The sequence below is a fragment of the Silurus meridionalis genome, chromosome 22 (genome assembly GCF_014805685.1).
Source record: "Silurus meridionalis isolate SWU-2019-XX chromosome 22, ASM1480568v1, whole genome shotgun sequence".
NCBI classification, from domain to species: domain Eukaryota; kingdom Metazoa; phylum Chordata; class Actinopteri; order Siluriformes; family Siluridae; genus Silurus; species Silurus meridionalis.
Window position 1 is genome coordinate 14,913,014 of NC_060905.1, and position 16,909 is coordinate 14,929,922.

General features: G+C 37.4%; 2 protein-coding genes across 3 annotated transcripts; both read right to left on the reverse strand.

Annotated features, from left to right (window-relative positions):
* Window positions 1–75: 75 nt before the first annotated feature.
* On the reverse strand, window positions 76–2,955 carry acot13 (acyl-CoA thioesterase 13). The gene is made up of 3 exons (XM_046835229.1): window positions 2,633–2,955; window positions 726–910; window positions 76–327 (listed from the first exon to the last, which is right to left on the reverse strand). The coding sequence occupies exons 1-3, from the start codon at window positions 2,714–2,716 to the stop codon at window positions 171–173; spliced, it is 426 nt and encodes a 141-aa protein (XP_046691185.1). The 5' UTR covers window positions 2,717–2,955; the 3' UTR covers window positions 76–170.
* A 2,274-nt stretch (window positions 2,956–5,229) lies between these two features.
* Window positions 5,230–15,698, reverse strand: crtc2 (CREB regulated transcription coactivator 2). Of its 2 annotated transcripts, none has more exons than XM_046835441.1 (14): window positions 15,385–15,698; window positions 14,062–14,163; window positions 13,724–13,840; window positions 13,529–13,590; window positions 12,799–12,867; window positions 12,621–12,718; window positions 10,822–10,901; window positions 10,679–10,719; window positions 10,383–10,492; window positions 9,681–10,123; window positions 7,921–8,736; window positions 6,475–6,531; window positions 6,232–6,385; window positions 5,230–6,118 (listed from the first exon to the last, which is right to left on the reverse strand). In XM_046835441.1, the coding sequence occupies exons 1-14, from the start codon at window positions 15,622–15,624 to the stop codon at window positions 6,030–6,032; spliced, it is 2,478 nt and encodes an 825-aa protein (XP_046691397.1). In that variant the 5' UTR covers window positions 15,625–15,698; the 3' UTR covers window positions 5,230–6,029. The 2 variants fall into 2 exon arrangements, with proteins under 2 accessions (XP_046691397.1, XP_046691396.1); XM_046835440.1 differs by having other exon boundaries at window positions 10,317–10,492; window positions 15,385–15,697.
* Between the last annotated feature and the right edge of the window lie 1,211 nt (window positions 15,699–16,909).

A 16,909-nucleotide genomic window follows, 5' to 3' on the forward strand; every position in this document is an offset into this window, starting at 1 on the left:
TGCAGTGTTCAGTATTTTTTTTTTTTCTATTGATTTATTACCGCTGTGCTGAAAATATCCCAATACAGTGCGAGCTTTGAAAATCTCTTCCTGTTTTATTACATGCCTACATACAAATATATACACACACACGTTTACTTATCCATATTTCACAGGCATTGTTTTAGGAATCAGCTGCCAAGGTGCTTCGTGTGTCTTCCCTGAGCGATCAGTTTGCCATTCGCTTTGTTTGTTAAATCAACAGTCGTGAATCCCATAGTGCGTCCTTGCTTTAAAACCTGCGCGGTTATCAAGAGCTCTTCTCCAACCTTGGCTGCGTTGATATACCTGACAACACCAGAGGGGAGGGGGTGTTAGCTGGGAATTTCCACACACTTCATCATGAATATATGATCTTGGATAAAATTAGTTTTATACAAGTACAAAGTGCATGCGGTTCTGGAAACAGCTTACAACCATTATGTTCTCACGCAGCAATCAGTGTCATGGATTCAACTTATTGATTAATGGTGGGGTGGTTCCTTTACAGTCATGAACAGCATTTCTATTTTATGTAAGGAATAGAATCTTCAGGGCATGCTGTTATAGGATTATAATTAACGACATGGTGGTGTGAAGCGGCCCGACACTAAAGACTAGACTGTGTATGAAAAAAGAAAGACGAGCAACTCTGCATCTGACTTTCAAAAGCTTCTCCAACCATCCCCAAGTTAATAAACACTTACGTGATGTTCATGTCGACGCTGACTCCAGGTGCTCCTCTCTCCGTGTACAAGAGCGCAGCAGTGGAAATCACATCAACCAGAGTGGCGGTCATTCCTCCGTGCAGGGTTCCTCCTTGGTTAGTGTGCTCCTTTTCCACTTTAAACTGACACACGACTTTCCCCGGACTGGCTGAAATCAATTCGACCTGTTTTCATAATGATCATAAGCTCTCTGTATAACAGTACGGAGTGAAAAGCAACAACCAAGAAACAACAAAACACTTTATACATACAACATTTGAATATTTTGATGTTAGAAATGAATTCAAATACTTGAATTCTTTTAATCTAATAAAAAATTATTGAAATAGGACACTTTTCTAAGTAACCTTAGAATTGTGCTTAATGTTTTCTGCTCTTTATGTATTACTGTTATAATTATTATTACTACTACAGTATCTGTCAATAATTTGGAAACACCAAGTCTTTTCTGATTTTTGAGAGGCACCTGCATGTTCCTTTTGTTTATATGGTAAGTTAACGGTATGAAGATTTACTTGGATCACCATTTATATAAATGTACAGCTGTTCCTGAACATTTTTTCTTTATCATTGGAGAATATTCCCTTAGCATGAATAACAGTTTAAACACTTGGCATTCAGATGAAATACTTTAAAAGGTCCTCTTGTAAACTTGCCGAAGTTGTTCTTCACTTGGAGATTTCTTTCTGACCTTGTGATCCAGTTCATCCCAAAGCAGATCAATTGGATTTAGGTGTGGTGACTGGGCAGGTCATTTCATGATAGATATCACTTCAGACGACTGTTTTACTCTCTAAATAATGCTTACAGCGTCTGGTCATACGCTTTGGCTCATTGTCTTGTTGTATATGATGTAGTCGGTTACAATGAACCGCAGTCTAGATGGTATTGCATGGTGTTGAACTAAGAAATGGTTGAAATGTTGGTTCCTTTCACCTTAAATAATTCTCCAATCTTCTCTGGAGATCTGTGTTTACTGTGGGGGTGAGGCAGTGTGGGCATATCGGTCCTGTTCTCCCACTTATTTGAGCCAAAACTGTCAGAACTTTCTTCCAGTAATTCACTGTCCAATTCTTGTGTTTTGTGTTTCAAAACTTTTGATGTAGATGTTTGTATAATTCTCGGATTTTTATGTATGTGCAGTGATGTGTGTGTGTGTGTGTGTGTATATATATATATATATATATATATATATATATATATATATATATATATATATATATATACACACACACACACACACACACACTCACATACAAATATATTGGTGTGAAAGTGTTGGCCCCCTTCCTTCTGATTCTATTGCATGTTTGTCACACTTTAATGTTTCAGATCATCAAACTAATTAAAATATCAGTAAAAGAAAACACAAGTGAACACAACATGCAGGTTTTTAAATGAAGTTTTTTATTATTGAGGGAAAACTAAATCCAAAACAGCATGGCCCTGTGTGAAAAAGTGTTTGCCCCCTAAACCCAATAAGTGGTTGGGCCACCCTTAGCAGCAACAACTACAATCAAGCGTTTATAAATAATAAAAACCTTCATTTAAAAGCTGCATGTTGTGTTCACTTGTGTTGTGCATGTAAACAGGATTGCACTCGGTATGGTATATTATTATATATTATATTATATAATTTTTATGTACCTATTCTGATCCTTTCAAGCATTTGCACCTAAACATAGGCACATCCATATACTTTAAAAAAGCAAAAATATATAAAATAAAATACAAGGGGGAAAAAAGTTTATTACACTGGGAACTCTTCAGAGACACGTGCTGCATGACTTTATACATTATTATAGATTAAGTGAATGCTGATCTGATTGTGTGAGTTTGGGATTTGGTTTAGAATTGAGTCTCTTCAAGGTCAGACTCTTACTCACCTTATTTAAAACCCGGTCAAATCTAGGAGACTCCAGCATGGCCCGCATCACCTGTCTCAGCGAGTTTATAGACAAAGAAACCATTTTCTCTCGATATAAAATTAATCTCAAACACACTGCAGACGAGAGTTTACAAACCGGTCAAACGAAATCAGGAATGTCACTATTCTACACTATTTTTCAAAATAAATGTCCCTCTCAGTGACTTCAAACGCATTGCTATGATGTAACATATTTAGACATACACGTATACACTGTTTTTTAAAATAAAGTCGCAATAGATTTGTGTGAATATTGTGTGGGAAAAAATGTGCTCTTTAGTTAACTCGTGAACGTGAAAGCAATTATTATGAAGAGTGTAGCGAAACGGGAAAACCAACTTCCGTTCCGACAACTAAATCTGCTCGACTAGAACCAAAAGCTACTCTCAATAGGGCCGATACTTTTATACATATACTTTTATAAGAGAGAGAGAGAGAGAGAGAGAGAGAGAGACACAGAGAGAGAGAGAGAGAGACAGAGAGAGAGAGAGTTTATTAGTTGTCCAATTTTACTTGCAAAATCTATGACAATAATCCATAATAAAATAATATGAATTAATTCCAATAAACAAACACTTTTGAACAGTGTTCTTCCCCTAAAACAAAACATACAGAATGCAGCCGAATGTTTTTCGACACCTGACTATCACACAGAACAGAATCCTCAGGATGCACATCTGGTTTTGATGGTCAGGTGTCTACATAGATTTGGTCGATAATATACTCACCCCATTAGACCAGAGTGAGTCTAAAGTGTGGCTCTCTCACTACATGTCTTCTATTCTCTCAATTTTTTCATACTTTATGAATATAATATATAATCTACACTTTATTGCCAAAAGTTGGCAGAAACCTGACCTTTCCTGTGTGGTTGTGGTCCTTCTCCAAACTGTTACCACAAAGCTGGAGGCTCACAATTGTACAGGATGTCTTTGGATGCGGTATAACAAATAATTGTTTGTTTACTTGAATTTGGAAAACCCCAAACCTGTTCCAACATTGCAATGCCCCCGTGCACAAAGCCAGCTCCACCTTTGCAGATGCTGACTGCACCCCAGGCCTTCTCACCTCAGCTACATCAGTACCCGACTTTACTAACACCCTTGTGTCTGAATGAACGCAAATGTGAACAAGCACATTTCAAAATCTAGTAAAACATTTTCCCAGAAGAGCGGAGGGAATTATAATAGCACATAGCGACTAAAACCTTTGCCAATATAGTGTATATGTACGGATCTTTGACCAAATCTATAAGCAATTATGTTAAAAAATGTTTCACTGCTAATTTGACGTTCATGAAATGTTATATTACATGAAAACCTTTTTCAATGGTAATTAACCAATAAGCAATTCCTACGCAACAATATTTTGAGTTCAGCTGAAACATTAGTCATTGTCTTATGTGACACGTTCACACAGTAATCCTCGCATTGGATGAAGCCGGAGTCGTGTCTGGCTGAACCACATGTTCAGCACATTTCTCTGACATTATGTGGGCTCAGTTAAGCAATTTACAAAGAATTCACACTATTATATCTATAATTATTGTAGCATCTGATTTGATGTTATTGGTTGTATGGGTTTACACTGTAGCAGCTTCAGCACCTATACCAGATTTGTGTTAAAACAAACAAACCCAGTGGAATCCCAGCCAAACTAAGAGCAAGGCCCTTAACCTCATAGCTGCTCAGTTGCATGAATGAGATAAATGTAAGTTGCCCTGAATAAGGGTGTCTGCCAAATGCTGTAAATGTAAATCTGTAGTTTTACGGTTCCAATTTACTAACAACATAAAAGTCAGTTGTACAGTATATATTCTATATAAAATCATACTTTAAAGGTAAACCGTATCTCCATATGTAGTATGCAGATACATTCTCAATCCGAAAAAAAAAAAAAGAACCTGCATTCCAGCCTGTTACACAAGCATTTCTGTTATTGAATCTATTTTTATCATTTATATCTGTCCATGTGGATTTGTGTACATAGGCAAACCAAAATTGATTATTCATGTTTACTTATATTAGACGTTCTGCTCTAATCCATCTGCTACTTACGTTACAGTTGCCTGTATCATTTAAAGCAATGGTTCTCAAAGTGTGGGGCGCGCCCTCTAGTGGGGAATAAAAACATGACAGGTGGGGCGCAATGAACAGCAGGATTTATATAAAGATTTTTTGTTCTTTATTAATTTTTATTTTTGAACCACAAACAAAAATTATGTCATTCATTCAAGTAAATTCTAAGTATCAGTTAGGGTACCTGACACAACTTCACTTTTATTTTCTCTATTTTTGAACTTAAAGCTATTTGGTGTTATTGATTTGGATCTTGAGATTTCAATAAATTAGACTTTTTTTTTTAAATTTTTTTGGGGGTAATGGAGAACAGGAGCTTGGGGGTTGAAAACCCACCACCCTCTGAAGTGGATCATGGCAGAAAAAGTTTGAGAACCACTGATTTCGAGTAACCACTATGTATAATTCATAATACATAGTATTTATTAGAACATGTATAAAATCATTCATATAAAGTGGGACAACAGACAACAAAATGTATGATTATTGAATAATAAGCTTTTTATTCATTCATCTGCAGTAACTGCTTCATCCTGTGCAGGGTTATAGTGGACCTAATATGTGTCCTGGGAACAGTGACAATGGATGCAAGGTGGGAATACGTTATCGGTGGGACAGCAGTTCATGCACACACACGCGCACACGCCTTAGGAGGGTTTCAAATCGCCAATCAAACTACAGGGTAGTTTTAGGGAAAATGGAAAAGCCAGAAAAACTCTACACAGACACAAGAACACGTAAAAATTCAAACACAAACTCAGAATTATGGGATGCGGGAGATGTGTCTAATCAACACGATCTGCTGCACTATGTCAGATTTTCTTATGAAAGTAAAATATATAGCAAAAATGAACATAACCATTAGTGTCACGTTTAATATTGACTTTAACATAAATATTCGACATTAAGGTTGTTTTAATAGTGCAAATCATTTATAGAAACTTTCTCATTTACTATTTGCCTGAAAGGAAGCAGTGCTGCTCGACTAAAGCTGGCGTTTTTTCTCAAACTGCTAATGAGCTATTCACACATATAATGTAACTACGTTTTTTTTGTTTGTTTAAGTAAGACTGAACGTTAAAATGGTTTAAAAATATATATATATATATATTAATAAAGGTTTGTACACATTCTAATTTTTCTGTACATAAGGCCCATTTCTTCTACTATAAATTACACTGGGGTTAAAATATTTACTATTCTTTTTTAGTAAAATTTACCCTGAATTTGTGTGAACTTTTTTTGCATGTCACTAAAATCCTCTATAATTCAGGTGATTCAGTCTGCCAGGATAAAGGGGTCCAGGTCGAATTCTGGAACTGAGAATGACAGATCTGAAATCGCATCATCCATGCAGGAAGATGGCACTGTAAAAATAGGAGAACAAAAAATCAGTTTAGTATGATTAGATTTAGATTAGATTTAAAAAAGGCTTGTATAATGGCTTGTATATTAACTGTAAAAATGCTTTATGCCTGACCTGAACAACTGTTGCTGGGAAAACCACTTGACACATCATCACTGTAACTCTGGGGTGGTGAGTTCCTGAAGTGCTCAACATGACACAGGTGTTTCCCCTCTACATCCTGACATTTGGATCCCGAATTTCTGCTGACCTTTTGCAGTTGGCCAAGCTGTGCAACAAATGAGAAGACTGTGGTTTAACATAAATGGTTCAGCAGATGCTCAGTAGGAGTTACTAAGCTACAGAATATTTTGCTACCTTCTGTGAAAGAGCTTGTGTCTGGTTCGGTGTCAGGTGAAGGCCACTGTAGGATTTCTGCAAAGTAAAATTAATATTAACCAACAAAGCTGTCAAATTCCAAGGCTTGAACTCCTTTTCACGTGTCTCGGCCTGGCACTCGCCACAGGGTCAACTGTGACATGAAGTTCTGAAAAACTCATTACAGCCTTTCAATGTGAAAAAGAAGAAAATCGCATTTCAAAGATTCCACCCCGAGGGAAACTGGGTGGTGCAACAGATACCGGTGGTGACGCTTATAGATTAGTGGCAATCAGTGATGGGCATCTGTGAGCTAATAATGAGTAGCTTGAGGTTTTTTCTAAGATAGCATGCGTTAGCCTTTACCATTTACAGTCCATAGCTGTCATGGACTATCAGAATCAGAATACTTTATTGATCCCAAAGGGAAATTGTTTGGTTGCAATTGCTCAGATTAAAAGCAAAAATCAAGTAAAGATGAAAATAAAAATAAAAATGAATATAAGAAATATAAATAAATGATACATATTAACATATATACAAAGAAAAATGATTGTCTAGCAGAATGAAATGGAATAGCAGCAGTGAAAAACAGAAATTCTCCAATAATAGTTATAAATGTTATAGTTAGATTAGAACTGGCAAATGACCAAATTCTAAAAGTAACTGCGATTTAATTTACTGTGCAATTAAAAATACATTGTTTTTGGTGAAATAAACTCTATATTGACAAATGTTGTGGAAACCAGTCAATTAGTTTTGTTTGTGCTTTTTGAACATCCCATTTCATATTTATTCCCCATTTGCACATTTAGTCCCAATTTATAATAACCTCCACTTTTCTGGGAAGATCCACTAGACTCTGGAGTGTGCTTGTGTGCTTATTTAGCTACAAGAGTGTTAATAAGGTCCTGGCCTGATGTAGGTGAGGTGAAAAGGGCCTGGGGTGGAGTCAGTTTTCCAATTCATCCAAAAGGTGTTCAGTAGGATGGAGGTCAAATCTCTAAAGCAGACAACCACATATGGGTAGAAAATGCAGGTGTGCCAATACTTTTGGCCTTATAAGATACGTTTGTGAACCTATTCTTTCAGCATTGTGTGTGTGTGTGTGTGTGTGTGTGTGAGTGTGTGTATATGTATATATATATGTATATATATATATATATATATATATATATATATATATATATATATATATATATATATATATACATATATATATATATACATACATATATATATACATATATATATATACATATATATACATACACACACACACACACACACACACACACACACACACACACACACACACACACACACACGGGCTATTGACAGTATGTTTCTATCTCAGTAAAGTCCTTTTGTGTCTTTTACCATCTCCCTGATTTTGTAATCACGCTTACACAAGGCAGGTTATTAAGGATGAAGTGCAGTACTTACATTGTGAAGCCCGAATTCATTATCCGGTGAACCGGGAAAAGCCATTTCATTAAACTGGAGATCTTCCTGAGAACGGACTGGTTTAGAAATGTGAGCTCGTTCCCTTTCAGTTTCTTGAACCTGCTTCTTGGACTGCAGTTTTGGCCGTTCCTTCAAATGCATACACGTCCCTAGAGATCTTTGTCCCCTCGTATTAGGGAAGTTTTGTTGACTGGATGGAAAGTTCCATGATTTGTATTCGTCATGAGCTGCCAGGACATTGTGCTGGTGAAGAGGCTGCTGGTGCTGTGGACTTTCATCTTTGCTTTGGTAGTGCTGCTGATTCTGGCTGTGATTTATGAGTTGCATGTTGTGATTCCAGCATTGGTCGTCTTGCTGGTATTGCTGATGATGCTGTGGTGGAAACTGTTGCTGTAAGTATTGCTGAGCCTGTGCACAGTTCATTGCTTGTTGCTGCACCTGATGATTACTTAGAGTTTGTTGGCACTGCTGTGGTGCCTGCGGTGTTTGTTTGTCTAGCCGTTGCTGAGGTGCATAGTGATATTGATTCAGCAGGCTGTCCTGTGTTTGGCACTGTTGGTTCTGATGCCGCATATATAGTGGCTGGGGTTTATAGTGAGAGCCTAAAAGCTTTGTGCCTTGATGTTGGCACCATCTGATATTTTGTCTGCACTGATCCCATCCCTCTGACTGATGAAGCTGCCAAGACTGAGAAGAATTATGAACCTTTGGACTTCCTGTTAAAGGAAACTGACTGTAAGGATATGGTGGTGGTTTGTCCTCTTGTCGTAATTTCGTGCTGTTAAGTGGAACCCCCTGTTAAAATACACGGTGTTAGATTTTTTTTAGAAGGAACACTTCATTACATAATGTTGCATGCTTACATTTGGACTACACAAATAACCAGGGAGTGTGTCCTGCAATGATCTATTAATCCCACACATTAACCTGAAAAATTGTCTAATGAAGTTTATCCATAATCCAAATTTATCTTTGGGTTTCATATAATTAAAATGTTTTGTAAGTTTTCCACCAATCAGGCATAAAATTGTGACCACCTGACTAATATTGTGTTGGCCCCCTTTTTATTCCAAAACACTCCTGACCCATCGAGTATTAACAGCAACTTTTTTAGTAATTTGAGCTACAGGAGCTCTTCTGTAGGATCGGACCACACGGACCAGCTTTCGCTCACCACATGCATCAATGAGCCTCGGCTGCCGATGACCCTGTCACCGGTTCACCACTGTTCCTTCCTTGGACCACTTTTAATAGATACTGACCACTGCAGACTGGGAACATCCTACAAGAGCTGCAGTTTTGGAGATGCTCTGACCCAGACATCTAGACATCACAATTTGTTAAACTCGCTCAAATCCTTACGCTCGCCCATTTTTCCTGCTTCTAACACGTCAACTTTGAGTACTAAATCTTCACTTGCTGCCTAATATATCCCACTTACTAACAAGTGCCATGATGAACAGATAATCCTAGATTATAGATAATGTTATAATGTTATGCCTGATCAGTGTACATACTGATATATATATATATATATATATATATATATATATATATATATATATATATATATAAAATTTTATTTTTCATGATAATGATAGAGGGCAAAATAGTAACTCAAACATAGTAATATTGTCCTATGACAAGATAAACCTATGCACATAACCATAATTGACTATTAAATGCTCTAATTATAAAGATCCTTTAGAATTAACAAGGTCAATACATTAAAATCTTACTTGGGTAATACAGGAGAGTGTAGGAGACAAGGCTGGTTGTTGCCAAAGAGATTCATCACCACTGGGCACCATTAACGGGCTGAGCTGTCTTCTTTTCACTGATGAAGTCGTATGTGACGACACCTGCCCGCTAGCGCGTGGCGAACAGGACAGGGAGGACGAGGAGCAAGAACGAGATCCGCTAATCCCACTACTATAGCTGCAGCTGCTAGCTGTTGAATGGAACGACTGGTTACTCAGAGACGAGCTACTAAAGGAGGACAGAAGAGACTGGCTACTAAGGGACGACTTGAGGGATGAGTTGCTTAGTGATGTGCACAGGGACGTGGAGCTTAGAGAGTCATGTAGCGAGGGGCTGCTAAGCGTCGTCTGGAGATTAGGGTTGCTGAGAGAAGACTGAAGAGAGGGATTACCGACGATCGCCTGGAGAGATGATGACAAACCTGATAGAAGAAGAAACAAGGACCCATAAAAACCAGAGGTGAATCCAGTTATTTTAGAGGGTTCCTTACATTAGGGTAATTTCACTGAAATGTCTAAACAACAAGCAGATTTATCAAATTTACACATTTTGTGTCTGAAGCATTCAATATTATATAAAATATGAAATCAGCCAATTGAAGAAAGTAGTCCTACTAGGCAGGGGAAAATCACTGTCAATCAAGACTTCAGGTGTGGCACTGCTGGGAAGGTGGTATGCACCGGTGGAGCTGCTGATCAGGGTGGTGTTGACCGTAGTTTGGGGGTTTGAAGCCTCAGGCACTGCAGAGGGTAAACACAGACTGGAAAGGTCTGGTAGAGAGCCGCTTATGCTAAGAGAAGAGATGGAAACAGTGCTATGATTATAAAATAATAACCAAAATATATATCTCTTATTTTGTGTAGGTTCTACAACAACATGTTCAACTGTACATAGGGGATATTATGCATATAGGATAAACATTATAGTATTATTTTTGCAATTTGTCCATGCAGGTAACTTAAAAAACAGGTCTTACTGATTTCCAGGGGTGTCACTTCCAGATAGCGCTGAGGGGATCTGTAAAAGAACAGAAATTACAATATAGTTAGGTACTCCAATTCAAATATGATTTGTACTCAGCTATTTTGTTTTGAGTATCATCTGTATGAAGACCATAACCTTTTGTAATTTAGGAGGCCTTCCTTCCTCTTGGACATTCTCCTCAATTAAAGGCACTGGAGGTGAAAAAAACAGGGTCCCTAAAAAAAAAACAACCCAATATTTATTCAGGAATTATTACATCGTCTTAATATTGTAGTAAAGTGATGAATTGTGACATGGTCACTATAATAACCATAAGAATCCACACTGGCAAAATGCAGCAAAATATCACTGAAAGATATAATTGTCTGAAATCCAAAAAGTTAAATGCTCATAATATAGAAACTGTTACATTTAGTAATTTAGCACATGCTCACCAAAAAAAAGAAAAGAAAAGTGTTTCAAAAATAATCTGTTGAGATTCATAAAGAAAAAGACAAATGCTCGGCTGTACAAATGATGAGTAGACAAAAATAAACTACAATTAGATAACGAATGGTAAAAAATAAATCCTAGATTCTATCTACACTGGAAGATCTTCAGAGGTTGTTATGAATGGTGTTTGAAGTTCATAGGGAGCCACAACACCGAGGCAGCAAGGTCCTGGATTATGATCATGATTATGATCATGTTTAGACCATTGAGAGAAAGATATGCCAGGTAGCCTTATACTGAAGATGCAGATTGGCATACAGGTGTGTAGTGTTAAACCACGTCCTGTAGATTATATGGTCCAGAGTTGTGCGACAGCTGGAATTTCAAAAGCCAAAAGTTCTAAATTTTATTTTTACTACAATAGGAAGCCAGTAGAGGGTTCATATGTCAGAACATTGGGTGGTTATGAACCAGACAAGCAGCACTCTCAAATCAAATATGAACGGAAACCGAATGAACACAACTGAAATTAAATAAATGTGCTTGTAGAAGAAACTGAGGATTCTGATCTGGTCAGATTCTTCTTATATTATGAATTATGAAGTAATTTGAAGGATCTGGCGAGTGTGTAGTCAATGTCGGTATATGACAGTGAATGTCAGGTGTGTATAACAGTTCAGTTTTCTAATAGTAGACTTCCTGAAAGTGGATCTTCACTCAGGGAACAATATCACAAAGGTGGTCTTTGAAGCTTGGAAATGGAACAAATAGAATGAAAGACTGTGTAGCAGCGATAAGATAAGCCATGAGACCCGATCGTGAAGTCAGTGAAGTGAGAAAATTGAATAACAAGATAGGTCTGATCGCTGAATGTCTCTCATTGTGAGATGATGAATCCAAACTTCTCCAAGCTATTTTTAAAATGATTTTAAGATCTATGTAACAGTTATTGCAGGATCTTAAGCATAACTATGGATGAAGTACACACAACATGTTCTTGAGTTAAAGTAGAGATGCAGTAGGTAAAATATGACTCCAGTAAACTAAAAAAACTCCCTTTAAACTTTCACTAGAGGTAAAGTACAAAATTATTTGCCTTCAAATGTACTTAAGTATCCAAAGTGTTATGATTTATTATGGCTATAATGTCCCTATTATCATTTTGTCACAATACTCTTTACTTAATCAATTCAGTTTATGTGAAAAGACTCTAATGTTACTCTCAACACACCAATCTATTAATTGATATTAATGATTCAAACACGGATTGATATCTATTAATATTATCAAAAGATTATAACCTTCTTTTCAACTACTGAACTATTAGGAACAACTGATTTCACAAAATTGTAGTTGAGTAAAAAATACGATATTTGACTTTGAAATGTAGTGAAATCAAAGTAAAAGTATCTCCAAATGGAAAGTACAGATACGTGAAAAAAGCTACTTAAGTACAGTAACAAATTACATTTGCTTCAGCAGAAGTTAAACAAGCAACTGACCAGCTTTTTTGGAGCAGCCAGTCAAGGCATGTTCAGGATTCGGGTCACCGTTGTAGGTCATCCTCACACTGGTGTGAAGGGCCGAGTCTGATCGAGTTCTGGAAAAGTGTGTAATATGTTATCTGTGGCACTTCAAAGCAGAGGTTATAGATACACCACAGATTTAAGCTCCTCTCACCTACTAAGGGCGGTCATTGGCGTTTGATCCATCTGGCTTTTTTCATTTGCAGATCTGATGAACCAGTTTCTTCAGGGGGTACAGAGAAAAAACACAGCAACTAGAGTTGAGAGCTATACATAGTGAGTCAGTCTGAGAATTCCAAACAATTACACATGCAAATAGTAAGTACGAGGGGCGTTCAAGTCAATGCAGGACTTCTGAGTTTAGAAATGAAAGAACATTCAAGGCATGGAAACTGCATTTATTTTTCAACATACTCCCCTGATACATTTATACACATATACCAGCCTTTAACTAAACTATTCGGCTTAGAAAGATTTTGCCTGAACCATCCAAGGACACCCCGCTTCACTTCGTCACCGGTGCTGTAATGCTGACCTCCGAGAAAGTCGTAAGTTATCCAGGATCAGGTGTTCCACACGCTGAATGTTCACAGGAATAACTGTTGTGGGCTGGAAACCACCACGATCAGGACGTACGGCTATCTTTAAAACGTTTACACCATTCAAATGTCCTACTGCGCCTAAGAGTCTCACCACTGTAGTGCTTCAAGTGTTCTTCAGGTTTTTCATTCACAAAAACTTTATCACTGAACACACTAACACTGTTGTCTGCCATCTTGATTAACCGTCTCTGGACTTGTCCGTGATAGCAAATGTAAAATGTAAAGTCCCAGTTTGAAATAAAAATACAATTTCATTGCTAATGACATGGTTCCTAAGGTTACCTGCGCCAGCTGGGGCCTGAAGGAGGTGACAAGTGAACAGATAGATAGGGAGCGCTGTCGATCTGACAGTAAACTGCAGTTAAGGTGATTAATCTGAATTGTGATTTCTGAAGTCGTTACTTTGAGTAGTTTTAAAGCTCTGTGACTGTTGTGAAGTCATTGTAGTTTATGAATCAGTGTTACAGCGAAGGATACGTGTCTCCTGTTTGGTCGGGAATAGACGCTAGGCCTGTGATCTCTTTGTCCATGATCTGACCCTGTGATATGGTGCTGCTGGTTCGTACCGTAGTCCGGATTAGACAGGAACTGGCTCTACATGTTTGCAAGCAAAATAGAGAGTAAGGTAATGGAGAGAAACCAAACAAAGAACAGCAAAAGAAATCCAGTGATGGATAGTAATTGTGCACTTTCAGCAACATGACTGTCAGTTAATAAATGTATGTATTGCATAATAATGTATTATGTGTATATGTCTATTGAATTAATAAAGCTATTATGTTATTACAAAAAATGTTTCAAGCATAAGTAGTCACCTGGTTTCCTGTCGGACATGCTGATATCTGACTGACGTTCGGCAGAGATCCTCCGTAGTACGAAGCCAGGTTTCTTTCTTGACGAACTTTCTGAGCCTGAATCTGCAATAAGAGAGATTCAGCATGGATATGCATTAGAGAGATTCTTGTTAATGTGCAAAGAAAGCATAAAAAATGTATTAATAATATAACATTATTATCATACAGGCAATACCATATTAAATATATCTGTGTATTGGTCAGTGCTGCATTGTTACAGTGTTATTGTAGTGTTGCACTAAGTTGCACACATGTGCCCATGTGCACTTTACGTAACTGTGTTACGGTCTGTTTGTTCTGGTTAGTTTTGTGTTATCTTGTGTTTTTTTGTGTAGCACCTCGTCGTGTTTTTTAATGCATTATATGGTAGTAAAAAAATATACTTTGTATTGTATTTATTATTAAGTAAAGTACTTCTAGTTAAATGAGAAGTAACATAACCAAGAAAGGAGTACAAAGATGAAGAAAAGTACAAAAACGAGAACAAAATAATAAAGTGTATATAGAAATATAGAATAAAGCAAATAAACAGGATATAGTACTAATACTCATACTAACTGAATAGTAACGAACTGAAGGAAATGAAATAAAACATGTTCATAGGAAAATAAAGAAAGTACTGAAATTCACTTTCAAATAAAAATTATGATTTGGAAATCTTTAGAATTTTTGAAACACCTTTGCTATGAGGATGATGTTAAGAATATCATTATGCATATAATATCACCATCAACAACAACAATTATGACACTTTAATACAGCACACACACAATTAAATGACACCATTTTAATACTATTTGCACAGTCTATATTCGATTTTATATTTTACTTTCCTTATGATATTTTTTTAAATATTTATATTTTATACTTTAAACAATTTACTTTATAGTTATATTTTATTTTTATTTTTTATATTCTATTTCTATTCAAATTGACATTCTTCATTATTGGAAAGTCGCAAAAAAGCATTTCACTACATGCCGCACTCTGTATAAATAATTATGTAAAGAATAAAATTAGATTTGATTTGACATAAACAGCAGTACTGATGATTTTACCCCTGAAAGATCCTCAGCTGAAGTCCTGATCTTGATCAATAAGCATGTTAGCAACAGGATGTGTTTTTTAAACCACGTATCAAGTTTAAAAGAAAAAAAAGTAACTTTGTAAAGTTGTGTCCAGATGTGCACAGCTGTAATGCAGTGCAGTGTTGTAATAGATTCGAGGTAAATCACTCGGCTGTGTGAGCGTGAGAGCAGATTGAAGGCCTATTGCTCGGCTCACCCTGGTGGAAGTGATGTCCATCATGACCTCCTGGAAGGCGGCTATGTCTTCGGCTTGCCGCTGAATCTGCAGGGCGATCTTCTCGCTGAACTTGCGGGGGTTGCAGGTTAAAGACGCGGAGCCCGGAGCGCTCCACTGACCGCGTTCTGCAGCTCCACCAGCCGCTGCTCCGCTCAGGTTCATGATTATTATATTGTGCGGTGCAGGAAAGTTGCCTTTCCCGTTATCCAACATGGACATTGGACCCGAGAGAGAAACATTGTTGAGATTACAGAGAATTGCAGTCTGGGAAATGGAGTTCGGAGCAGCAAGCCATTTTATGAAACTACAAGTTGCCTGACAGGGTTACCAAGTCTGTCTGCAATCATCATCACCACCACCATCATCATCCTCCTATTTATATTTTGGGCAGACGCCCTTACCCAGAGCGACTTAACATTTATCTTATTCATACAACTGAGCAGCTATGGGCCTTGTTCAGAGGGCCAGAAATGGCAGCTTGGTGTGGCTGGGATTGGAACTCACAATCTTCAGAGACTCTAATTGGTTGGAATGAAATCTTGCACCAACACGTTCTTTTGTGGAAAAGATCAGACACCCCTGGTCTAATGCACCACTAAGCTACCACTCCCCTCCCCATCATCATCATCATCATCATCATCATCACCATCTTTTTTTCCTGTGGCTGTTAATTCACTAAACAGCTGATCATATAATGTCAACAAATACACTACCACACTGTCACGTTCTGTCTATATTACACTTTTTCATCCATTATGCATCTTTGCACCATTCATAACTTGTGTTTATCATTTCACTACTGTATATACCACCTGCATTTATTCTGTATATACTATATCAAACATTTATATACAGTGGTGTGAAAAAGTGTTTGCCCCTTCATGATTTCTTTCTTTATTTTGCATGTTTGTCACATTTTAATATTTCAGATCATCAAACTAATTTAAATATTAGTAAAAGATAACACAAGTGAACACAACATGCAGTTATTAAATAAAGGTTTTTATTATTGATGGAAACAAAATCCAAAACTACATGGCCCTGTGTGAAAAAGTGTTTGCCCCTAAACCTAATAACTGGTTGGACCACCCTTAGCAGCAACAACTGCAATCATGCGTTTGCGATAAGTCTGTTACAGCGCTACGGAGGAATTTTGGTCTACTCATCTATGCAGAATTGTTGTAATTCAGCCACATTGGAGTGTTTTCGAGCATGAACCGCCTTTTTAAGGTCATGCCACAGCATCCCAATAGGATTTAGGTCAGGACTTTGACTAGGCCACTTCAAAGTCTTCATTTTGGTTTTCTTCAGCCATTCAGAGGTGGACGTTCTGGTGCGTTTTGGATCATTGTCCTGCTGCAGAACCCAAGCTCGCTTTAGCTTGAGGTCACAAACAGATGGCCGGACATCCTCCTTCAGTATTTTGTGGTAAACAGCAAAATTCATGGTTCCATTTATCACAGCAAGTCTTTCAGGTCCTGAAGCAGCAAAGCAGGCCCAGACA

Bases quoted from the DNA above. Each gene is read 5' to 3' on its own strand.
- acot13 (XM_046835229.1), bottom strand. From the start codon at position 2,716: ATGGTTTCTTTGTCTATAAACTCGCTGAGACAGGTGATGCGGGCCATG. The intron at 911-2,632 runs GTGAGTAAGAGT...TTATGAAAACAG, and splicing joins TTGACCGGGTTTTAAATAAG to GTCGAATTGATTTCAGCCAG. The intron at 328-725 runs GTAAGTGTTTAT...TGGTGTTGTCAG, and splicing joins AGCGTCGACATGAACATCAC to GTATATCAACGCAGCCAAGG.
- crtc2 (XM_046835440.1), bottom strand. From the start codon at position 15,624: ATGTCCATGTTGGATAACGGGAAAGGCAACTTTCCTGCACCGCACAAT. The intron at 12,868-13,528 runs GTAACCTTAGGA...TACCCCCTGAAG, and splicing joins TCAGGCCCCAGCTGGCGCAG to AAACTGGTTCATCAGATCTG. The intron at 10,124-10,316 runs GTAGGACTACTT...TTCTTCTATCAG, and splicing joins CAGTGATTTTCCCCTGCCTA to GTTTGTCATCATCTCTCCAG.